Source organism: Chiloscyllium plagiosum, unplaced genomic scaffold, assembly GCF_037043375.1.
Source record: "Chiloscyllium plagiosum isolate Xiang-an unplaced genomic scaffold, Cpla_swu_hap1 HiC_scaffold_8, whole genome shotgun sequence".
NCBI lineage: Eukaryota > Metazoa > Chordata > Chondrichthyes > Orectolobiformes > Hemiscylliidae > Chiloscyllium > Chiloscyllium plagiosum.
In genome coordinates this window covers 55,542,448-55,569,106 of record NW_028270146.1, presented here as the reverse complement: position 1 = coordinate 55,569,106, position 26,659 = coordinate 55,542,448, and the positions used below count along the sequence as shown (strand labels likewise).

General features: G+C 37.8%; 1 protein-coding gene across 5 annotated transcripts in view; it reads left to right on the top strand.

The window, feature by feature from the left end:
• ddhd1b (DDHD domain containing 1b) overlaps nt 1-26,659 on the top strand; it is an 81,833-nt gene that overhangs the window by 29,236 nt on the left and 25,938 nt on the right. For 3 of the 5 annotated variants that reach the window (XM_043697672.2, XM_043697675.2, XM_087989862.1), the window contains 6 exons: nt 1,787-1,960; nt 10,122-10,223; nt 11,230-11,358; nt 12,452-12,599; nt 22,403-22,515; nt 24,996-25,102. In XM_043697672.2, coding sequence (XP_043553607.2) covers nt 1,787-1,960; nt 10,122-10,223; nt 11,230-11,358; nt 12,452-12,599; nt 22,403-22,515; nt 24,996-25,102 — 773 coding nt within the window. The remainder of the gene's footprint in view (nt 1-1,786; nt 1,961-10,121; nt 10,224-11,229; nt 11,359-12,451; nt 12,600-22,402; nt 22,516-24,995; nt 25,103-26,659) is intronic. The other 2 variants (XM_043697674.2, XM_087989863.1) reach the window with 1 other exon arrangement.

The window sequence follows — 26,659 nt, the reverse complement described above, 5'->3', positions numbered from 1 at the left end:
TAACATTTCTGCTCTATCACTTCCCCTTGCAACACGTTCCAGGCACCTACTACCCTCCATGTAAACAAAAAACCTAAACTCAAATATCTCCTTTAAACTGCCCCCCCGCCCCTCATTTACCTTAAACCTTAAACCTTTACCCCTAATGACACTGAACTTCATGTAATCTGTCACTTCAACACACTACTATGTTCCCTGGCCAACATCTGTATGTCGGGCTTACTGTAGTGCTTCAGCAAAGCTGAAGAACAACATCTCCTTTTCTGTTGGGGACTCTGTGGTCTTCAGGACTCAGTATCAAATTTTAGGGCCTTAGCATGTCCTCCCATGTCCTTCCTCCAATCCTCACACACCAGACCTTGTCATTACACGGGCTGCTACCACAAACAACCTACTGTCAGCTGCTAATGGCCCGCATTAGTAGCTATTGACTCTTCAGGGCTGACTACTACTAATTCCTTTATCTGCCCACTCACCGTTCTCCCTCTCTGGGTCATTTTCTTCTCCCCCATCCTCCAACCCATCTTCAGCATATATACAACCTTTTCCTAACTACAATCAGTTCTGAAGAAGGGTTAATGGACCTGAAACTTTAACTCTGCTTTCTCTCCACAGATTCTGCCAGACCTGCTGAGTTTTTCAAGCAATTTTTGTTTCTGCAATTCTTTGGCTTTTTTTCCAGTTAGTTTCATGTTGATTGAAAATATGCAAACTCGTTTGCTGTTAGATCCTTGAATTTTGCAGATTGAGAAGGCTTTCACCTCAACAGGCAGGTCAAACTTGAACAAGTTACGGAGGTGAAAACCTAGTGACCATAAACAACTGCATCAACAAGACTCCTTCATTGATTGATTGTATTTTATGGACAAGGTGTTAGTGCACCAGTTTGCTGGACAAAGGTAAACAATTTGAAAATAACAGATTGAATTTTACCGAGCCCAGAAGGTGGGCCAGGAGGCATGAGGAATCAGGGAGTTGGGTCAGATTGACACCCCAGCGTGTGTTGTCGCTGTTGAGGCATTTTACTGATGGCATGCTGTCATCCCAGACGAATGAGTTGTGTGCAAGGAAGAAAGGTAACACCTATGGCTCTGATGACATCCATGAAGGGATTTGTTCTCCAGCCCTGAGCCTAATATTTCTTTTGCCCCGTTAACTAAAAGAGGCTTCCTGTATTCCTCCAAGAACTATCTCTCCCGTTGGTGTTGCTAAGCATTCAGAGTTCTGTGATTGTGTGAAAACATGGTGATCCTGCCTACATTCCATCTTTAATTGGATGGTAGGCCCACAGGCAGCCAATTATGAAGCTGCCTGAGATAACATTATTACTGTGGCATCTGTGTCCCCACTGGCTTGGTAAAACATTTCTTAACACTACTCAGTGAAAGGGGGCTTCTCCTTAAATGGATCTCTCTCTAGCTTGAAAATAAACTGTTGATCTTGCTGGAATGCCAGAATAGTCAGTACAACTTAACAACAAATGTCTGTCTATTTATTAAAAATGAAGTAATGTGAGAAAATTAATATTAAAATAGCAAGGCATTTTCTATTCTGTTCAGTACAGTTTAGTTTCAAACTCTGTTTTTCTCCCTCATCCTCTCTTCTGTCTTCCATTGTTCCAATAACATGAAACTAACAGAAAATCCAGAAAGCACCCACAGATCATGCAGCATCTGTAGAGTAAAACAATCACAAAACTTTGTTGTTCTACTAGTGAATTTAAGAAGGAATGTTCATAGATTGTTTTCTGTGATTAACTATGCTTGTGTTGTCCTTCGCTTTGCAGAACCCGATAAGATTGTAGTCATGCGTGGCCAGTGGTTTGTTGATGGTACATGGCAACCTTTGGAAGAAGAAGACAGTAATCTCATTGAAGCTGAACACCTAAAGCGTTTTCGGGGTCAACAGATGCAGGATGCATTTGAACTGGATGTAGCTAAACCCATGGATAGTAAAGATGGTAAGACAAATAAAGCCTGTAATCCCAACTGCAGTTTCACAATGCATTCTTTCTAAACTAATGGCTGGCATTTTTCAGCCTTGTTTAATATTTGAATACACAGTAGCTATTCATTATGTATGCTATGAAATGAGAAATATTATATTTGAGAACCACAACTCTGACCTTTGAATATATTACGAAGCTGAAGGTTGACATGTTTCATGTAAGACACTAAAATTATTGCAGGGCCGTGGCTGTGACTATTAGTGGGATCTGCACATTGCTGGCAAGACTAAACTGTAATTCTGAATCCCTAATTAACTCTGAAAAAGACAGTGGAGAGTCCTTGAAATGTTCATTTGGGAAAATGCTCCCATTGTGTTCTTTGAGCGGAATTTCACCCATTGAAACTAAATTACCGTTAATTTGTCAGTCAGCGTGGTGTATGACATAGAAGGAAAATTGAAGACTGGTTTCCAAGGCTGTCTAGAATCTGGTAACAGTAATGAAACAGGATTATTTTATTTTAGTCATATTTTTGAATTAAAATAAGATTACTTTCATCCTATACTTTAGTAACTATCTAGGAAAGCATCTTTTGAGATCAGCAAAGAAGTTACATAATGTATTCCCTAACTTTGCATCCAATTTTGTTCTTACTACTTACCCATCTAACCAGATTGGTCAAGGGTTCACATACTCACTGCCATCTTTGTCAGTGCTTAGCCAATAAGTTAACTAGTCTTATTTAATTTTGCTTAGTTTACTTTAACGTTTCTTAAGTAAAAAGTAACACAAGCTACAGCAATGTTTGAAAACTATAGAAGTTTGCAGGCTCAATAGAATTCTAAAACTGTACTATTGATGAAAATAAGATGAAGATCTTAAATAAACTTACAGAACAAATAAAAATTTACTAGTATTTCACCATAATCACTCCATGTAAAAAGGGATATTATTGTAAACAAATTGTGATCTTTTCCGAGTAGGCTTTGGAATTTGGTTTTGCTGCAGATATCTTCCCTAGTTCAGTGCTGTTATTTACTCCTGTTCAGTAATCTGGTTGTCTGTTTCTCATAGACGTTGACTCCCACTGCTCCACGTCTACTAGTGTGGTAACAGCATCCGGGACTGTAACAATGAAGCTCCTTCATTCTGGACTGGGTCTACCTCACTTATGCATATGCATTCTTCCAACTTCTCTAATTACGGACTGAATTAACACTAAATACAATGTTGGCTTAATTTGCATGTTGCTTTATTTTTTACTAGACAAAACTTAGAATAGAAAATGCTGGAAATACTCAGGTGGCATCTGTAGAGTGAACAACAGTTTGTTTCAAATTGATGCCCTTTAACTTCTGAGGTTCTTCAGCCCCCATACTACGTTTAAAAAATTGCAAAAAACAATCAATTAGTTTTTTTAAATTTCAGTAAGTTTTAATTGAATTACATCTAAATACTGGATCATTTTGACGATGATTCATTTCAAACTATATCAACTTGTTTTCTATTTGCATCTCTTCAGAAATCATGGGGCAACTCCTTAAATTTGTTTTTGACTTTCGACAGGAAACTCTTTTTGTTTTGAATTATTTTTATGAGCGGGAACATTATGAATCAAATCGATTGTGCATGGGACTAAATTCTCACACCACCTTTAAAACCTAATGATCAATCCAAAGCTGTTCTGTCTAATTTGTGAATTTTTTTTGTTTTCTACAAATCAGGCAGATTCTGTTGCAGATTTGCCTTTTTAATCATTAACCTCAGTGCATTATCTTAAACATCTTTTCTCAAAAGTGATTTCTTATTGGATTCTGAGTATGTATTTAGAAAACTGGCAAGATGGGGAAGTCTTTTTCAACTTTACATAGATCAATAACACTTCACCCACTAAAAACCTGGTTTTGCGATTGTCACAGATGCCAATGCTTAGGTTCACTGTTGCTTTAATTTAGTGTTTTTTAAATTGAAGCACTTGCCTGAACGCCAAAGCTTTCAAAAATCCTCCCATCAAAAATTTCAATCAAGTAAAACTGTTTGCTTTTAACAAATGCAAGTTTGCTCTCTTCAACCCTGTTTGTCCATTTGTTGTTTTCAGTACTATGATTAAACTGGCTGGCCAGTGGTTACGGATTCTTGTCCTTGCGTTTTTTTAAAAAAATGTGATGAGCCTTGGAAGAGTATGGCCAGTATCTCCACAATTTCGATCTTTATTTCCATGAGCATCTTCAGAGCATTCCATTCTATGGTAGTGACTTATCAACCTAAGTAGATCTAGCCTTTCTAATTCCCCTTCTCTATCAATTTTCTCCCTTTGGCTATGCAATGTCAGCATCTCTTTGCCTTTGATAAAGTCAAATGCAATGTGCTCATTTATTTATATCAGCCATTCCCTGTCTCCCCATGCATAGGTTCCAGTTTAAGTCTCTAATAAGCCTACCAGTCATCTTACTACCTGTACACTATTTAGATGCTCATATCATCTTTTGGATTGCCTGTTTAATGTTATCTACCAGTCTCTCTTCATACTCTTTGCCCCTTCAAATTCTGTGATAATTAAGTTTATTCTGGTCACTTGCATGGATCTGTTTGACATGTGCACGTTGTGAAACTTCTGCCATTAAAGGTAGAAAAACTTTTTTTTTGTGTCAGTCATTTTAAATGTACTGCCAAGTAGGCAGACTTTTTAAATTAAAAAAATGCTTTGTATATGAAGCATAAGGATTATAGAAGAATCCCACATAAATTAATAGAAGTGCTCTTATATAAAATGGGCACAGCATGAATCAATTTTATAAAAGTTGTTAATAAATATGCATGATAGTTGGTGAAGTTGTGCTGTGAAAATGCTTAATTTGTTTTGTATAGCTATTTGCATGCACATTGCCTGCCTATACCATCAACTATATTTTAAAGATAGAAGTGAGATTTTTCTGTAATTACAAACCTAAGATAACCAATACCCACAATTTGAAACATTTTTTAATGTTAAGGTCTCAATTTTAAACGTTTAATTGAAAATAAGAGTTTCAAATGATCAGCACAGCAAAAGGCTTAACTTGTTGAAGGATGCTTGAATTTAAGATTTTAATAGCTTTATTTTTCAGTTCTGCTGCTACTGTGTAGTATTTGAAATACAGTTTGTTGCAGTTTTTATCATCGATAGCTAGGAACGATGTTAATGCTGCTTCCTTTGAAGATTTTCTGGATAACTCTGCATGATTTTACGTGTCATCAGTTTTGTTTTATAAATTTGCTTAGAATTTTGGATGTCAAACAAAATGTAACTTGAAAGGGTGCAGAAAGGATGTGCAAGGATCTTGCCAGGGTTGGAGGATTTGAGCTATAGGGAGAAGCTGAACAGGCTGGGGCTGTTTTCCCTGGAGCGTCGTATAAGGGTGACCTTAGAGGTTTACAAAATCACGAGGTGTATGGATAAGATAAGTAGATAAAGTATTTTCCCTGGGATGGGGGAGTCCAGAAATAGAGGGCATAGGTTTAAGGTGAGAGGGGAAAGATATAAAAGAGACCTAAGGGGCAACCTTTTCATACTGAGGGTGACACATGTATGGAATGAGCTGCCAGAGGAAGTAGTGGAGACCTGTATAATTGCAACATTTAAAACGCATTTGGATGGTATATGAATAGGAAAGGTTTGGAGGGATGTGGGCCAAGTGCTGGCAGGTGGGACTAATTTGGGAAGGGATATCTGGTTGGCATGGGCGGGTTGGACCAAAGGGTCTGTTTCCATGCTGTACATCTCTATGACTAAGTAAAATGTTAATTTGGTTATGATCATTGCAGTTGAGAAGCATATTATTTGTTTACTCTGTTTTTCTTATGTGAGGGAGTAGATTTAGTTTTGGATAAACCTACTGTATTTGATTTATTGTGAAATGTACTGAGATACAGTGAAAAGTATTGTTTTGCATGCTATTAAGGCAGATCATGCCATATAAAATGCATTAGGTTAGCAGAACAGAGTGCCGAATTACAGTCGCAGAGAGAGATCAGAATTAACGTTTGAGAGGTCTGTTCAAAATCTGATAGCATGGAAGAAACTGTTTTTGAATATATTCGTACATGTATTGAAACTTTTATATCTTCTACCTGATGATGAAAGAGTGGAAGAGAGTATAACAGGAGCGGGAGGGGCCTTTAATTAAGCTAGTTGCTTTCCCAAGGCAGCAGGAAGTATAGGTGGAGTCAATGGATAGAAGGCTGGTTTGAATGATGGGCTAGGCTGCATTCACAACTTCTGTAGTTTCTTGTGGTTTTAGGAAGAGCAGTTGCCGTATCACGCTGTGATGCATCCAGAGAGGATGCTTTCTATGGTGCATCTGTAAAACTTGGGAAGAATATTTGTGGACATGCTGAATTGCTTTCTTGATTTAAAAGCTAATTTTTTAGAGGTCAGTTACTTTGAAGAATCTAGCACCTACGTGCAAAACAGCAACTTTGTTTTGTGAATTTAAAAAAAAACAGCATTTGACCAGTGTGGATCTTAAGCACACAAACAGAAGATATAGAACCAATTTCACATGCCGCATTACTTGATCACTACTCTTGTAAGGATGCTTCAAATAACATCAGTGTCTCTAGGTTTTCAAAAGGTTCAGTTATAGTTCTCCGCTAGTCTGCTTAGGCTTATATAGTCTGGTCACTTGTTTGTTTCTAACCCTCCAATATCTCAATGTATTCATATCTCAACTTCTGTTAACACCTTGCAAGAGCTAGGGAAGGAAATTAAGAGGGAGATGGTTGGTGAAGTAATAAACAAAATGAAGAATTTTGAACACAGCAAAATAGACAATTAATTAGTGTTGATGTACAAATAATGCCATAAGTTATCTTTCTGAAAATCAACAATTGAATTTCAGATTGGACAGAGGCACTACATGCTGATGGAAAGCAGTAACTGCTTGGGACATTCCTTTAAACCATGAGTGGATTGGCTTTAACAATAAGAAAAAAATGCAACTTGTCTGGAAAGCAATATAGAATCATTTGGGATTCCAGTATGCAGATCACTGCTTAAAAAGCGAATTAGTTTTTTAAATGCTTTTTTTTCTTAAATTACTGACTCCATTTGTAATGTGGCAAAAGTGAGGACTGCAGATGCTGGAAATCAGTTTTAGATCAGAGTGGTGCTGGAAAAGCACAGCAGGTCAGGCAGCATCCGAGGAGCAGGAAAATCAACATTTCAGGCAAAAGTCCTTCATCTGGAATAGCGGCTTTTCCAGCTCCATTTATAGTGTGCCAAGCCAGAGGGCACTTCATCCAACAGGTTATCTAGCCAAAATTCAGTGTTATGCAAATGATTAAAATGAAGTATCTTGAGTAAAAAAGTGACCAATTCTCCAGGAACAAGGGATATTAACATGAAGTGCTATAAGAGTGGGAGTTAAGTTTTGCTGGTGAAACACATGAAGCGGGGTGCTGCCCAGGATGTTGGAACAGGAGGAGTGTGCATTAGCATAAAATGAAAAACATAGGACAAAGCAGCAGGCAAGTACAAAATGACCACCTCAAAAATGGGTGGTCACACAAAATATGAGAAAGTGACACTTGTAATGGAAGATTCATCCAGCTGGTATACAATGCATAAATGTGACTTGCTAATAATTTTTAAAAATTTATTCATGAAATTTGGGCTTCACTGACAATACAAGCCTTTTTTTTTGCCCATTCGTAAAAGCCCTTCATAATGGGGTGATGAACAAACTTTCATATGTACTGCAGTCATATGTGAAGATACTTTCATAGTACTGTTGAGGGAGTTCTAGGATTTTTAATATCGACATTGAAAAACAAAGGTTGTATTTCCTAGTCAGCATTTGTAACTTGGAGAGAAAGCAACTTAATTCATGTTTCAATGCACCCGCTGTTCTTGTTTTTTTAGGCAGCAGACTTCAAATGTATTGATGAAGAATACTTGGCAAGTTGCTGCAGTGCCACTTGTAGATTATACTTGTACAGCAAGTGAATGGTTATGGGGATAGATGGGTTGTGAACCAATGTGGCTGCTTTGAACTGAATTGTGTCAAGTTTCTCGATTATTGTTGGAGTTATATTTGTTCAGCAAGTGAGCGTTGCATGACACTTCAAATATGTGCCTTAAATATGGTGGCTAGATTTTAGGAAGTCATCACCAAATACTTAACTTCTGACCTCCACTTATAGCCACACTGTTTCTATGCCTTGGCCCGTTATACCTCTGGTCATTGGTGAGTCTCAGAATGCTGAGTGGGGGGAATTTGGCAGGGAAATGTCTAGCCATCAGTGGTTGACATTCAAAGACATGCTTGTAATGAGGGTTATTATGCGGACTTGCAACCGATACGAAAATCCCCACTTCTAATCTTTTGTTGAAAAGAAGACTGTTGATGCAGTCTTAGCCATTGCCCTAAACAACTCCTTTTGGGATACTTTGAGATGAAATTATTAGTCTGCATTAACCACATCAATATGCCCTATCGCTTCAAACAGCCTGATTTTTATTGATATCACGTTTACTTGGACTCCTTGACGCAACACTTAATGAACAGTCTTTTTGATGTTGAAGGCATTCATTCTCCCCTCACCTCTAGAATTTGCCCCATTAAGATCAAGGCTGTAATGAGGTCTGGAGTGAAGTTATCCTGATGGAATCCATACTAAGCTTGGCTATTGCTACATAAGTGCTGCTTGCTGATGATTGAGAGTATTCTGGGGCAGTAGCTGAACGGATTACGTTGATCCTGTTTCTTTCCTTATCGCAAAAGGTCTGGAAACCAAAAGAGAAATTTAAATCCAGTGCAAGAAAGGTGATCTATTAAAAGATCCCCCACTGATAGATTCTGTTTGATAAGCAGCAAATATGCAAAACCAGACTCTCCTTGATCATTCCACAAACGTTAAGGTTTTAATTAAGGTTACTTCTGTAGTAGCCTACCTTGAAGCTGTTGAATTGGGAAGAGAGGAACACAAAGTGCTATGGACCTGTAAGTTATTGCAAATAGGGAATAACCTATTACAATTAATTGAATATGGCAGGCATTTATGGGGTGGAGAAGAATTACTCAGTCATCTATACTTGTATTGGTCTCAAGTTGTAAAATCTAGTTTCTTCTGATTTATCAATTAGATAAAAATTGTCAAAATGACTTGGCTGAAAGGGGACAGAATTTCAAGTGAAGAGCAATTAATTTAAAACTGAGATGAGCAGGTTCAAGCCAAATTAATACAATTTTTTTCTAGTCATCAATGGTCTGATATGTCATTCAAAGAAATTGTCTTTCTTTGAAGTCACTGCCTATCTTCTGAATGTATAAAAATGTGAACCTAGGAAACCATAAAAGGTGAAAAGTCATATAAGTTGGTTTTTGGGATGAGGAGATAGTCAATCTTAATACTTGGTATTCTGTTTTTCAAATCGCTTTCGCTGACAGTCATTAAATTGATTGTATTCAGAGACTTGTGGTTATTTTTTCCATTTGAGATGAACAAAACGGGCAGAAGCGAAGGTTTATGTCTGGAGGCCTGGCTGCTGTTGAAATTGAAAGAAAATACTGAGTAATTGGATAACCTTAAATAAAGTATTCTAACTGAACAGGCTAGTACTTTTTGTCAAGCATTTGAATTTTATTCACTCATTCTGGTTTTGAGTAAGAAGCAGTTGAATTACCTTCCTTTAAACAACAGCTATTTTCAGAATTTGAAATGGAGGTAAATGATGTGTTTTTATTTCAAATTTGAGCCATTGGTGTGCTGATTATCTGATTTCTTGCTGCATTTTATTTTAAAAAGCTGAGACTAATGGAATTCTGATATTAACAATTGTATAACTTGTTAAAAATGTGTCTGGACTTTTGGTGGAAATTGCATAATTAAAATCGTAATGTGATGACATTATGCTATTAGAATAGGTGTTAAAAAGTCAAATATTATCGATTATGAAGCAAATGTCAAATTGTGTCTCTTCTCATTTGTAGGCAAGATATAATTTGTATTTAATATTTTAATGACTTCCTTAGAATTAAATCAGGAATACTACACAGGTTCACCAATATGGTGGAAGTAGAACATTTTAATTACCAGAAAGCATAGAATATATTTTGATTTTGAGACCTTACTGTGAAGATCATTTGAATTATCACAAAATCCATGAAGCTCACTTTTATTACTTTGTTAGTCTTTTACCAATTCCCTCCCTTCTACCTTCCTTTTCTGTTCAAATGGAGACGCTTTAAGGAAAGTACTGACACTGCATGTAACAAAAGAAAGTATTGCCAAGGTATAGTACCGATTACTCTGTAACAGCTTTGTTATTGATTAGAAGAGCTTTTCAAGTTGCATTTACTCTCTCCTGACTTGAATCTGCAGTGGTACCCAGAGTAAGATTGTTCTTGAATTTGAATTATTTCCCCACTCTTTCATTAGAAGTGTCCATAGAAAACCTGGGTAAAATCATTATTTAATGTGCCTTATTTGCAACCTTTAGGGAGTTGTGGCTGCCAGATAGATTAATGCATGCAGTTTGGCTTTTAGTGCATGTTTAAATCATCAATACTAACTTTGCTACAGGATTATAGAATTAGCAAGTAAATTACTGAAATTAAGAGTTGCACATCATGAACTGTTCATCCAGGAATGTTTATAATTGGTCAACGTTACTGATACTATTAAGTTGGAATTTGTTTATGGCTGGTCTTGTAAACTGACTGAACAGATAGACATTTTATGCTATCATTAAGGCTTTGAAAGAATTAGACAGCTCCATTATGTACTGAAACACACTTCCTTTGCACAAGTTGTCATCAGTAACTTATTTGCGACATATTCATTACTTGTCTGTAAATTATGGTGTTCTACTGCAAGAGACTTTTGTCTCTTCAGTCTTAATTTGTCGATCCCATACCACCACCAAGCACATCCACAATGAGTTTTGTATGTGTACAGTATGTAGAGGATTAGTTATGTGGCTGTGACTGGTCTGTTTTTCAGATTTGTTTTTGTTCTGTTATCTGACTTTGCTCCCATCAGCCACGAAACTGCTGAAGAACAAAGCAATTTAATTGTGCAAGAAACCTGGAAGTATTTAACAATTCATGTAGTGCTCCTCCTTGTCTATTTTATTTACTAATAAACTTCTAGATTTGAATTGTCACTTAATCACTTCATGCATTTTGAACGCTTTTCTCAGTATAAAAAAGCTAAATGTTCTACGTGCCAGCTTTATAGTGAGCAGATAAATCTGTGTCCTGTGTTTTATTAACATATGAAGTGTTTATTGGCCGCAGCTATACATAGTTTAAAGCTCAGACGCAACCATGTGGACTGGTATAGTGTGGATGAAGTTTACCTGTACAGTGACGCAACCACATCCAAAATTGCCAGAACAGTTACCCAGAAGTTGGGATTTTCTAAAGGTACTGTTCTCAAAAGCATTTTGCATGACTGCTGTCTATTTCATTATACCTAGTTTGCAATTAATATTTTTACCGTGTGTCATACTCAAACTTGAGTCAAACAGTACCCGTAATATTAGTATGATGACATATGATTTTTGTATTGATGATATATCATTTTGCAAATGTAAGTTATAAAGCTAAACGCTGGCTGGATTCATCAACTTAACTGTTTCTAGCCTAAGCTGTTCAGTTGGTAGTGAATTACAGTACCTGCAACCTCAATCCAAACTCTCTTCCTGCATACCCTCTTGTGCGTAGTGTCCCTACCCCTGGGCTCAGCCTTGAACTCAAGTCCCAGCTACTCCAGAGGTGTGCAAAACATCCCTGAACAGGTTGATTAGAAAACCAGGTTAAACTTTTAAAAAACTTTGGTCTATCCAGAAAAAAAATTCATGGTGTTTATTGATGAACTATCACAAATGATATTGTAACAGTTCAATGTGGCATAATAGAGGCATTAGATCTATTGGTCTGTTTTGATAGAAATAATGAATGTACTGGAAAATTGAGGCACAGCAGCTTAGAGTTTTTTTTTATATGAATTGGCTGTCTTATAATTAACAATTTGTTAGAAATCCCATTGAAATCAGGTGAGATTCAGACCTCTTCTGACTAGTGTGATTTCACTGAAGATCAGTAGCATGAACACCAAAGGCACATTGTTGGAAAGGCATTGCTCTAACATTTTGAAGTGCATAACCCAGGAAATGCATTGTCGATCTCATGAAGGCACATCATATTATCTAGCCTTCCAGTGAAATCATAAGATGTTCTACTGCTACAGACAACATTGGGAAAATGCAGAAGGGAAGAAATTTTAGAAATTAAATAGATCAGAACTTTTTTAACGGTGTTTTACTGAATCGATTTTTTTCAAAGTATGCATAATTTGCCAGACTTGTAGAGTAATTTTACCACTTAAAATTTGACATAGTTACCATACAACTTTGTTGTTTGCAAAATGCTTCTTTGTTTTACATGCCAAATTTCTCAATGTTGCAACTATGCATACATCTGTTTATACACAAGAATGTGTTTTTTGTCAATGCAGCATCAAGTAGTGGAACTAGACTTCATAGAGGATATGTAGAAGAGTCTTCACTTGAAGACAAACCTCCACTCCCTACTCATATAGTTTTTGTTGTACATGGAATAGGACAAAAAATGGACCAAGGTCGAATTATCAAAAATACAGGCATGTAAGTATCTCATTTCAAAGCACCTGTTCCATCACTGCACAAACATTTATTGATTAACTGAAGTGTTTAGAAATGAACAGCATGTTTTGATAAGTGGACATTGATTTCACCAATCTGCCCCCACACCAGTGGCCTTCATTGTTCTTTTGGGGTCACTTGTCCCAAATCCTGAAACGAGCTCCCTTTCACTGGAAATCGGCACTACGGGAAGCCGTCTTTAACAAACAGCTTCACTGAACTGGGAATTCTCCAGAATGTGCACATCCGACCTGGGAACCAAAATCCAAGCAGTGATCATACACGAAAAATAGAAGGTGAATGCGAAAGTTGCCAGAAACTTAAAAATGAGTTTGATGTAATTAAGTAGGTGGAACAATAGAAAGTGCAGTGAAGTGCAGGTGAGTTGAAGTTTTTCTTACAAGTAGGGAAAATGTCACATGACACCTTTGTCCAATTCTGTTCATTAACACTTCAGGAAAGCTCTTGAAGTGAAACCTGCCCCCAGTGAAGTGAGGAATAAAGAACACTTGAAGCAGTTAGTCCTGATCCATGAGAAACTGCTTTGTGGTATACATGATAAGAAAGCATGAAAAGGTGAAACTGGGACATTAAGTCATAACTATAGGACAAAGGATAATTCTCAACCAGAATTTTTTGCCATTATTCTTTACTTCCTTGCTTTTACTTTTCTGGTTTCCTTGTTTTTTTCCCCTTTTTTCTTGAATTTCTTCCTCATTTATTTTCTTATGCTCGATCCGTTTTTTTCTTCATGCCTCTTCTGGTTTTACTTTTCTTTGAGTTTGCGTTACTTTTACTGTAATTAGTGTTCATTCTGACTGACAAACTTTCAGAGTGTATTCTGAGACACTCTTAAATGAGTTGCTTTTTTTAGTGAAATATTGGAGAGACAAAAGCCCATTGTCTACAGCTCTGCAATGAGCTCCACTCTCTCCATGAAATTCCATTTTCAGCCCAACTTGAACTGGAGTTCTGAAGAGTCATATTAGATTCAAAATGCTAATTCTGTTTGTGTCTACACAGACCCTTTTTTTTAAATGTAAATGGTTGGTTTGCTGGCTAGGCCAGCATTTATTGTTTATCTCTTGTTGTCCAGAGGACAGTTATGAGTCAGCTTTGGGTCTGGAGTTAATTGCATTCATTTCAAACAGTATGAATGTGGAACTTTACTTGTCATAATTAATGACTTGTAGTTCCTGGAGGTTTTAAACCTTGGTCTGGTGTACAGTTGTGATTTTACTCCAGCAATTAACTGATATTCATAACTTCCACTGAACTTTAATTTTTAAAATGAGTTTGGGCACTTGATGTTTATGCATCATTTGGCTTGCGAAATGTCAGTCAGTGAAAAGAATTATTCAATTGTTCTCATGAGCTACAGAAAAGAGTAATTGTGAAGATGCCATATACATTGCTTATTTATGTAACTGATCCAGATGCAGTTATGATAAATTAGTCATTCATTCTTGCTTTACGATAGATTAAAGCTTCTAAAATTGAGATATAAGTTTTTAAAAAAGCAGCGTTGATTTATTAACCTTACTAACTAGTTGCGAAATAGTTGTATTATGTTGGAATATTGTGTGAATCTGGAGATAGTTGAAAGATACAGGCAAAAACCCATTGATATACTAAATTAACGAAATATACGCAAGGTTTAGATAACATGTTTTAAAATGTTAAATTTAGATTATACTGGTAATAAAGATGTGTGCAGTGCTCTATCTTACTTTGTTCTTGTCTGAAGGTGTGCAGGACACTAATGAGCCAGTTGGATTTTTATACTCAATGGAACTTTTATGCCTCTGCTTTAAAAATAGCCAGTGCATTCATTCTTTCCACATTCTTTTGCATTTCTTTAATAGAATGGTGGATTAAATATGCAACTGAATGATGAATATCGTTCATATATTACTCAATTCAGTGTATTCGTGCTTCATTTGTATGTTTTGCCATGGTGCAAAATTATTCTACACCACATTAATGGATGGGCATTGATTTTGGAAGAAGAATTGACTGTTTTGGTTTGAACCACTTTTATACATACACAAAGGAGAGTTCCTGAAAGTGACATTTGAGGTTTTTTAACCAAATATATATTTTGTCCCAGTGCCTTTTTCTGGGCTACATTTGTGTTTTAGGCGTTATCACTTCATTTTCACTGTCTTCTTTCCATATTGTTATACCTTCTGGAATCTGCTGTTTCTGCATTGGCAGGACTATTTATAGAGCAAAACTGCGGAATCAGCCGATCCTCGTGAATACTTTGAAGACCTTGAGCTTGTCGTGCACCCACTGATCAGTATAGAACCCAAAAGTTATGCTTTAGGCAATCAATGGCATGTTTTATATTGGTCTTGGTGGTAATATAAACTTCATTCTCTGTACTCTGCTTCTATTAATATTGACTAAGAACATCCTTCGTACATTCTGAAGCGAACCACCTTTTATTTGTTTTTATCTATGTTTTCCAAGTAAGACTAGCATGGAGTACTGATGAAAAATAATGGTGTAGCAGTGTGAATTGCAGAAGGTTCAGAGAAAGTTTACTAGACTGACACCTGGTATGAGAGGCTTGAATAGACTAGGCTGGTTTCCCTGAAGCTTAAAGGACTGAGCAGTAATTTGATTGGAGTATATAAGATCCTGAATGGTCTGTTTGGAAAGGGTGTCTCCAAGAGAACTAGTGAACACTCTTGTAAAATTTGGGAGTCTCAGAAACATAAAAATTGGATGCAGAAGTATTTCATTCAACCTTTCATAAAGTCACGCCATTCAATAAGATCATGGCTGATCATCCAACTCCGTTCACTTTTCCCACTTTCTAAACTATATGCTCTGGTCCCTTTAGATCATAGAACATAGAACAATACAACACAGAACAGGCCCTTCGGCCCTCGATGTTGTGTGCACCTGTGGACTAACCTAAGCCCATTTAACTTCATGAAAACATTCAATGTTTTTCCCTCAACAGCTGTCTTTAGCAGAGAATTCCACAGGCTCTTCATTCTCTAGGTGAAGCGATTTCTCCTCATCTCAGGCTTACATGGACTACCCTGTATCCTTGAACTGGACCCCCTAGTCATCTGAAACATCCATCCTGTGTTTACCTTGTCTAATTATGTTGGAATTTTATCGTTTCCATGCGATCCCTTCCTATTCTTCTGAACTCCAGTGAATATAGTCCTGACCGATCTTTCTTCTTACATCAATCCTGCCATCCCAGGAAATCAGTCTGGTAAACCTTTGTTGTGTTCCCTCCACAACCAGAATGTCATTCTTCAGATAATGGAACCAAGACTGCACGTAATATTCCAGGTGCATGCAGCAAGGCTTTTCTTGCTGTGAACAGTGTTGTACCACTTGCTTTCAATGCCTGCTGCACTTTCGTGATTATTTTCAATGACTGGTGTACATGCACAATCAGGTCTTGAAGCACTTTTCCCTTTCCTAATCATTGCTTTTCAGATAATAATCTGCCTCCTTTTTACTAACATTACACAACAGTTCAAAACAGAACAGCCAATTTGTCCTCCATCATAATCAGTGCCCATCTATTAATGTGATGTGAATAATTTTGCAAAATGAATCTCCCATTTATCCATTTTATACGCCATCTGCCATGCTTTTGCTCACTCAATAAACTTGTCAAAACCACACTGAAGCATCTCTGCATTCTCCCCATAGTTTTCCCTCCCACCTAGCTTTGTATCATCTACAAACTTGGAGGTATTACCATTTAGTTCCCTCATCTAAATCATTAATACATATTGTAAGTGACTGGAGTCCAAGTACTGATACTTACTGGACATCATGTGTCACTCCGAAATAAACCTGCTTATACCTACTTGTTGTAGTCTATCTGCCAACTAATACTCTCTCATGTTAGCATACTACCCCGAATTTCAAATGCTTAAATTTTATGAGATCTTATTGAAAGCCTTCTGAAAGTCCAAGTAAACCACATTCCCCTTTATCAACTCAAATGATTACATCCTTTCAAAATTCCAGTAGATTGTCAAGCATGATTTCCCTTTCGTAAATTCATGCTGACTCTGTCCAATTCTGTCTTTAAAGTGTTTTGCTCTAATATCTTTTATAATAATTGCTGGCAATTTTCCCACTACTGATGTCAGGCTAACTGATCTGTAATTCCTGTTTTCTCTATACCTCCATTTTTGACATTAGCTACCTGCCAATCCATGGGAAATGTTCCAGAGTCTATAGAATCTTGAAAGGTAACCACTTGTGCACTTGCTACTTCTAGGGTCATTTCCTGATGTACTCTGGGATGTATATTATCAGGCCCTGGGGTTTTTATCGACCTTTAATCTCATCAGTTTCTCTAACAGCACTTCATTATTAATATTGATTTCCTTCAGTTCCTCACTCTCACTAGGCCCTATATTTTTAGAGCAGTAAAATCGATGTTTCGGGCAAAAGCCCTTCATCAGGAATACAGTCAGAGTGCCTGAAGGGTATTCCTGATGAAGGGCTTTTGCCCGAAACGTCGATTTTACTGCTCCTCAGATGCTGTCTGAACTGCTGTGCTTTTCCAGCACCACTAATCCAAAATCTGGTTTCCAGCATCTGCAGTCATTGTTTTTACCTATATTTTTGGCATGTATTTTGATTTTGATATATCCCCAAACATTTTGGTGAGCTACCTTCTTGAACCTCTGCAGTTCATCTGCTATAGGTTGACCCTCAAAACCCTTGGGATTTTGACCCAGTGACAGTGAAGAAAGTCATCTATTTGCCAGTCAGGATGGTGAGTGGCTTGGAGGGAACTTGTAGGGGGTGCTGTTCCCATGTATCTTTTGCCCTGTCATCTTAGATTAGTGTTTGTGCTTCTGTCTAAGGATCTTTGGTGAATTTCTGCAGTGCATCTTGTAAATAGTACACAGCTACTATTGAGCATTGGTGATGGAGTGAGTCAATGTTTGTGGATGTGGTGCCAATCAACTGGGCTGCTTTGTCCTGGATGTCGTCAAGCTTTGAAGTATTATAGGAGCTTCACTCATCCAGGCAAGTGGGCAGTATTGCATCGCACTCCTAACTTGTGCCTTTTAGACTGAAACAGGTTTTGAGGGATCAGGCGGTGAGTTACGCATTGCAGTATTCCTAGCCTGTGACCTGCTCTTGTAGTGACGTGTTTGTGGCAAGCGCAGTTGTATTTCTGGTCAGTGGTAACTCCCAATGATGTTGCTAGTGAGGAAAATTCAGTGAAGGTAGCACAATTGAATGATAAAGGGCATTTGTTTGTCTCTTACTGGAGATGGTCATTGCTTGGCATGAATGTTACTTGCCACTTGTAAGGCTAAGCCTATATATTGACCGAATATTATTGCATTTAAACACGGACTGCTGTAGTTTCTGAGGAGTCATGAATACACAATGTTCAGTGCCAAGCATTGGTAAAAATCCCCACTTTTCACTTCATGAAGAGGTACAGTGAAAAGCTTTGTTTATAAGCAGATCAAAAAGACTTAGAGGCATACAGGCTACATTGCACAAGGCGTGAACTAGGTGAGATCATATCCAGTGGTGATGATGTCTGGGACATTAAGGTATGATTCCATGAGTATGATGATGTCAAGCTCTTGCTTGACTAGTTTGAGGGATAACTCTCCCAATTTTGGCACTAGCCCCCACATGTTACTAAGGAAGACTTTTAAGGGTTGATGGGGCTGTTTTTGCTGATGTCTTTTCTAGTGTTAATGTTGATGCTAGCTGGTCCGTCCAGTTTAATTTCTTTGTTGAGACTTTGTAGTGATTGAGTGGTTTGTTAGGCCATTATAAAAGGTAGTTGAGAGTCAACCACATTGCTGAGAATGTGTTGCTGGAAAAGCGCAGCAGGTCAGGTAGCATCCAAGGAGCAGGAGAATCGATGTTTCGGGCATGAGCCTTTCTTCTCATGCCTGAAACGTCGATTCTCCTGCTCCTTGGATGCTGCCTGACCTCCTGCGCTTTTCCAGCCACACATTTTCAGCTCTGATCTCCAGCATCTGCAGTCCTCACTTTCTCCTAGTCAATCACATTGCTATGGGTCTGGAGTTACATGTAGCCAGGCCGGATAAAGACAGCTGATTTTCTTCCCTGAACAACATTAGGGCGTTAGGTGGGTTTTTCTGACGTCCGATAATGGTTTCATGGGTGGTTGTAGATTTTTAATTCAAGATTTTGTTGTTGGATTCAAATTCCACCATCTGCTGTGGTAAGATTTGAACCCAGGTAATTGTACCTATGAGCATTTAAACAAACTCCTATTCCAGTCAGTGTGACAAAAAAGGGCCTTTCAAGTGGCCCACCTCAGTGGGCTAATTGGCAGGACTTTAACCTAACAGTGTAGCTTTGCCTTCCTCCAAAGAATTGCATGTATGGTGAGGAGGTAACTGAAAAGCATTAGAGTCAATTTTATTATAGTGCAATTTGATGATTTCCTCCTGACTGGAGGCTTGTCTGCAAGGGCTTTGTGTTAGCTCTAGTTGAAATATCTAAACAATCAAGTTCATACTTCTAGAAGTTTCTGATTATGGGATCAGCCTCAGCATTTAAGAAATAATAAATTTAAATACAAAACTGCAGAAGCAAATGCAAGAGAAGAAAATGTTTTCTGGGATTTCTCCTTCAAGCCCTCTGACCACAACACAGGAAAGGATTGGCAAACTGTATTTCTTTTCACTTGAAAGAAAAAGACCAAGGGGTGACTAAGTACAGATGTTTAAAGTTAGGAAAGATTTTGATAGGGTGAATGCAGAGTCAATGTCTGGGGAAGAGCTTAGTAGAGGCCATTGATACAAGAATCACTGAGATTTCTATTAGAGAATTGGAAATTCAGAAAAAACCTCTGAAGAGTGGTAAGAATGTGAAACTTGCTGCCATAGAGAGTCATTGAAGCAAATAGTACTGATAAGCTTTCGGAAAGTAATGAGCGAAAAGAGAATATAGATGATTTCAGTTGTTTTTAGTGGAGTATAGATGTTGCTGTGTATCTGTTGGGTGAATGATCTGTATTATAATCCTACCCCTACCACTGTAGATTGTAGTGCTATGTTTGCATATTACACTATCAAGTATTTTATCAGTGTGGTTTTCGGTCCAAATTTTATAGACCTATCCAGTAAATGATTAGTCTCCTAGCACTATAATGATCTAGTTATACAGTTTACTAAAACAATCCTTGTACGTTAGTTGTTTAATGCGCTTAGTGTTGCTAAGTGTTTATCATGCAAATGTTACAGAACTTCTTTGTATTAAACTATGTAAAATGTTTGTAACAACAACATTTAATTTTTGATAAAACCTCTGTGGAAAAAATACAAGGTTTAGTGAGGGATGGATCTCCGCTTTTCTCCATGACAGGACCGTTTAGATCAATGAGCCTGGGATATATCTGATTACAATCCATTAAAACAGTCTTTATGTTACAAAGTACCTTCCTGCTTTCAGAAACAAATATCTTTTCTGAGAAATTGATGGCATCCATTCAGTGTATCAGCTGTTATCGTAAAGTATTGTGGTTACTTTGCAATCATTTTAGTTTTCACTGTGGTTCCATCATAATACCTTGTACATCAGAAAACATGGTCCGATCTGCCCTGAACATTATTTATGCTGAGTTCCCAACAAAACTTCTTGGTCACTTCCGTTGAAAAAACTGCAGTCTATTAGTTACAAAGATAGCAATATGTTAAATCACATGGTGCTTTTGGTTTACACTTGTCATTTTCTCTGGCTTATTCTCACCAATCACTAAGGTATAAATGAAAATTATGGTTCCTACAATGCCCAATACCTAGACGAACAGTAGCATGACCAAGAAATTATGAAAGAGAACTCTTCTTTGTACTTTGCTTAGTGTATCCTGAGGAACTCGGGACACATTCAGAGGTGAATTGGATATATATCTTGTATAAATGCTGCCATTTGACCATTTATTTCTATGATGCAGGTGAGCAAACCAAAAAAATACAGTAAGCTCTGTATATGTGTCTCACATACTTGTTCACTTAATGTAAATTTTAAACAGCAGTCAACTTGCAGAAGACAATCTAATGTACTTGCTAACTTTAGAGCATGGTGATGGCACAATAGATTTCTAGTCTGGTGACATTAACAGAAATCTTGCAATATGGGTTCAAGTATTACCAAGACAGATGGAATTTAAATTCTATTAATAAATCTGGAAGATAAAGCTTGTTGTCATGATCATGCCATCCATCATCAATTGTCATAAAACCCATTGGGTTTATTAATGTCCTTTGGGAAGGAAATCTGCCATCTTTATCTGGTTTGACCATGTGTGACTGTGACCCATGGCAATGCAGCTGTCTCTTAACTGTCCTCTGAAATAGCTTGCAAACCATTCAGGGGCAATTAGAGCTAGGTAACAGATGCTGCCTTGCCAGTGACACCTAGGTTCTATGAAAGGGAAATTTGGCACAGGCTTCTGTAGTTGTTGGCTTTGAAAATGAAACGGACTTTCATAGAAATACATTCTTACCTTCTTCCAAAGCATCCAGAAACAGGAAATTAAAAGGTGCTTTTTCTTGGTTACTCCAAGGTTTCTTGGTTGCGAGTGTGGCATGGTGGCTCAGTGCTTGGCACTGCTGCCTCAGGGTTCAATTCCAGCCTCAGGAGACTGACTAACTGACTGTCTCATGAGACAGACGTGGGTTTCTTCCCACAATCTAGATTAGGTGTGTAGATTAGGTGGCTTGACCATGCTAAATTGCCCATAATATCTAGGGATGTGCAGGCTAGCCATGGGAAATAAAGGGTTACAGGGATGGGGTAGGGGGTGGGTTTGTGTGGGATGCTCTTTGGAAGGCCATTATGGACCCAAGACTGAATGGCCTGCTTCCACACGTCAGGACTCTGATTCTAAATTATTCCAGATTTAGTACCCACTTAGGATTGTCATTTTACAAAGGGAAATTGTTTTTTTTTAATTATTTGTCTACCATGCTCATCTCAAACGAAATAAAATGGTACCTCAAGTTGCTCAAAGTATTTGAGGAAAAAAGTAGGCATATTTTGACAGCAGGAGGACAGTTTATTTCTCACACCCAATCTCTGTGAAGGATTAGAACTGAAAGTTTAGTTTGCAACAATTTTGTTTCTGGATTCAGAAAGTATTAATCTAAGTTAATATACCGTAGCATATGTTTTCTGCAAACAATATTTGTGCAGAAGTTGACTTGTAGGAAACCATAATTAATCAAACAGAATTGCACAATTTTTTTGTAAACTTCGATTATTGGCTGTTAAATAGTCACTCTGAAGGAACTTCAGTCAGATTTTTACAGACTTGTATTAATCAATTGAAACATAACTTGTATACTGCTTTTGAAATTTTCTTTGTGGTTTAGTTTTTTTTAACACTTGTTAAGCTAATGTTGAAGGAATACCGTTCAATGCCATGCAATTCAACTTATTTTTCCTTATTAAACCTAACAAAGGTTAAAAGTAAAAATGTTAAACTGCAACTACAGCTGATCTGAAATTGCTGGATAAACTCAGCAGGTCTGGCAGCATTTACGGGAAGAGCGCAGCATTATACTACACTGAGTCCAGTCTCTCAAGTCTGATGAAGAGGCACCATATTCTAAATACTAATACTGCTTTCTTCCCACAGATGCTGCCAGAGCTGATGAATTTCTGCTTGTGTTTCAGCTCTCCAGCATCCCCAGTTCTTGTTTTATATTTATTACAAAATGTACTATTTTATTTCTAAGATTTATTATACCCTCACAGAAGATTATTTCTTTCCTACTTGATAGGATGAGAGAAGCTGCAAGGAAGGTTGAAGAAAAACACTTTCCTTATGCCACAAATTTGGAATATGTTGAGTTTCTGCCTGTGGAGTGGAGATCGAAGCTATGCCTGGATGGGGGTAATTAAATGTAAACAGGGTTACCCTTTGGATAATGGCATTTTGTAGATGTGTGTTGAAATGAAATGTGTATGATTTTATGACTTGCATTCATAGTTCATAAAACTGAATAAAATTGAATGCAAAATCTACTACTGCTATTAGAAGTGAGTTTACAGACTTAAAAAAAAACTGTCATTTCGCAGATTTGCAAATTTTAGATCTGCTGGAGAATTAATCAAGAGGATGGTTTGAGCTCTAGGGAGAGGCTGAGTGGGCTGGGGCATTTTTTCCCTGGAGCGTCAACCCAAAGGGTGACCTTTTGGAGGTTTATAAAATCATGAGAGACATGGATAGGGTGAATAGCCAAGGTCTTTTTTTTTCCCCCTTAGGGTGGGGGAGTCTAGAGGGTGTAGATTTAAGGTGAGAGGGGAAAATTTTAAAAAGGACCTGAGGGGTGACTTTTTCTCACAGGGTGGGGGTGCATGTATGGAACAAACAGCCAGAGGAAGTGGTGGTGGTGGCTATCATTTAAAAGGTATCTGCTTGGGAATATGAATAGGAAGGATTTAGAGGGATATGCGCCAAATGCTGGCAAATGTGTCTAGGTCAGATTGTGGTGTCTGGTTGACATGGATGATTTGGACCGAAAGGTCTTTTTTCTTGCTGTATGACTTCATACAATCTAATTGACAGTTTGGTACACCAGTGCACTGCAATCCCACTTTCACCATGCCAGGCTCAAACCAAATGATTTCATGCTGCTATGATTAACACCATTGGTTTGGGGATTTTGCACCTTATAAGCAACCTTATTTTTTGGCCAATGGGCCAAGGAGTGGCAGGTGGAGTTTAATTTAGATAAGTGTGAGGTGCTGCATTTTGTAAAGGCAATTTAGGCACTTAATTGTAAGGTTCTGGGGAGTTTTGCTGAACGAAGAGAGACCTTGTAGTGAACGTTCATAGTTCCTTGAAAGTGGAGTTGCAGATAGATAGGATATTGAAGAAGGCGTTTGATATGCTTTCCTTTATTGGTCAACACATTGAGTATAGAAGTTGGGAGATCATATTGAAGCTGTACAGGACATTCATTAGGACATTTTTGGAGTGCAATTCTGATCTCTCTGCTACAGGAAAGATGTTGAAAGGAAAGATTTTCAAGAATATTGCCAGGATTGGAGGACTTGAGCTATAGGAAGAGGTTGAATAGGTTGCGTTTTTTCCCCAGAGCGTTGGAGGTTGAGGGGTGACCTTACAGAGGTTTATAAAATTGAGGGGCATGGATTGGATAAATGGACAAGGTCTTTTCCCTGAGATGCAAGAGTCCAAAACTAGAGGACATACGTTGAGAGTGAGAGGGGAAAGATTTAAAAAGGACCTAAGGGACAACTTTTTCATGCAGAGGATAGTGCGTGAATGGATTGATCTGCCAGAGGATGTTGTAGACGCTGGTGCAATTACAAGATTTAAAAGGCATCAAGATGGATACATGAATATGAAGGGTTTAGAGAGATGTGCGCCAAGTGCTGGAAAATGGGACTAGATTAATTTGGGCTATCTGGTCAGCATGGATGAGTTGGACCGAAGGGTCTGTTTCCATGTTGTACAGGTCATTCTGCTATAATGCGTGTTTCGTCAGCATGAATTGGCTAGAATGGGATTGACGAATTGTGAATGTTGTTTGGATAACATCAAATTTCTACTTAATAGGTATAACGCTTTTCTGTTGGCAGTCTTCTACAGCGCGATTTTCTATAGCTGTTTTCTATAGTATGAGGTTACAGAAGAACTCACCTGTTGAGTTATAGTAGAATGACCAGTACATCTGTGACTCTGGTCAAAAATAATCTTCAAGCAATGAGAAATAGGGCTAATTGAATACTAGTGTAAATTAATAAGCATTCCATTCTTTTATAAACAATGTTCCTGAAAGTCTTTATTTTATTATTTAATTGATCAAATTACTTGTCAGTGAGTTACTGATTACATATTTGCTCAAACTTTCCAAGGGAAAGTGTTTAAGAGGGAACTGCCATTTTAAAGTGTGGTAAGCTCTGTAAACACAACAGTAAACACGACCAGGAAGGAGCTGTTTTATGTTGTGCTGAGTGAAGTGGTATATAAATTAGGTTATTTTTGGGGATCTAGGATTGGCATTGAAATCTCTCAGTAAAATACAGTGAAAGCTCCATACCTATCTGTCAATCTGTTGGAAGTGTGTGTGGATGCCAAATGAGAAAAATACTGGGTTTGCTGTGGTTTACCCCTTCTCTCTCTCTCTCTCTCTTTATGTTAATTGATTTGTTAGCACACAACTCCAGCATCACACAAAAGAATGACCAGTAAGACAGGGTGCTAGAAACAGTCAATTCAAGTCATAGCCTTGACATAGACATGAAATCTCTAGAATCAGCGTTGAAGTCAATTGTCTTTGCAGAGGTTTTTCAAATATTGTCTCGCTGAATTAATGAAAATAAGCCTTTTTCTATTTTTGTTTCTAGATACTGTTGAATCCATTACCCCAGATAAAGTACGTGGACTTCGTGATATGTTAAATAGCAGTGCTATGGACATCATGTACTACACTAGTCCCCTTTACAGGGATGAGGTGTGTCCCTTGGTTTTCTCCTTATAAATGGTTTTAAGTGGACAAAGCAATAATGGTTTAAGAGAATCATAGAAACTCTATAGTGTGGAAACAGGCCTTTCAGTCCATCGAGTCTGCACTGACCCTCAGTGTCCCAGCCAGACCCATCTTCGTAACCCTGCATGGAATTTTTACCTTGTCTAACCCACCTAACCTGCACATCCCCGGACACGAGAGGGCAATTTTTAGTGTGGCCAATCCACCTCACCTGCACATCTTTGGACTGTGGAGAAAATCTGAGCACCCGGAGAAAACTCGGGAGAATGTGCGAACTCCTTATGCGGTTGGCCAAGGCTGGAATTGAATTGACCGTGATGTTAGCAAGCAAGTAGGCAGTTAGTCACATTGGGATATTTTGATGGACAAAGCACTAGAAAACTAAAACAACAAGGTGCAACCTCTTTACAGGATCCTGCAGTGAGATTTGCTAGTTCAAAGTGGTATATTTATCAAATTGCTGATTGCTTTGGGGGAGGGGGAGTCTTCAATAGTGCAGCTTTTGGAGATATGTGGAATCACTGATTGGAAACCTTTACATTTCTCACGTTATGCTCAGCATAACAAATTAGGAGCAGGAATTAGGCCACCAACCCCTCCAGATTACTCCATTTTACATTTGTCTGACAAAAATCTGCCTTCACCTTAAAATATTCAGTAGCAATGGAACTCTGCCTCAGAAAGTGGTGGAAACAAAGTCTCTCCACTAAGAGAAAAAGAATTCGCTTCACTGTTATAAAAGGATGAACATCAATTGTAAAACGCTGCCCCCTATTTTGGACTTGCCTCTAGAAGAAACATCCACCTTGACAAGGCCATTCAGGATCTTGTTTACTTCAATTACTTCACCGCTTAATCTTCGAAACTCCAGTTAATAAGAAACCCGGCATGTCCAACTTATTCTCTTAGGACAACCCACCTCATTCCAGGTACCAACCTAATCAACCTACAGTAATCCATATGCAATACATTTAACCTCAATCCTTAAATAAGGGGATCAAAACAGCACACAGTATACTGAGGTCTTACCAATGCACTGTATAACTGAAGCAGTAAAATCCTTCCTTTTACGTTCAGTTCCTCTCCTAATAAAGGATGCCTTACATTTCTTGAACTTTTCGTGACTACTGTATTAGAACAGATAGATCCTGCTGTACTTTGGAAGTCTGCCGTCATTCTCCATTTAGGTAAAAGTTCCACTCTTATTCTCTCACATTTTCCAACATTGTACTTCAACTGCCAGATTTTTGTCCACTCAATGAACCTATCTGTATCCTTTTGTATCGTCCTTCCATCTTCTTCACAATATGCAGCATATGTGAATTCCAGACATTGCTGTCCATTTCATTGGAGTTTTTCGAGTCAAGCATATTTGAACGTTTGGAGATCTATCACAAGGTAAAAGATATCTGACAGAAAAAAAAACTTTTTATTGCAGTCCTTTATCAAATGTAGGAGAAAAATGTCTCATTTTTTGTTGGCATTCTCAACAGTTAATCCTTTAGTTCTTTTGTCTACAAA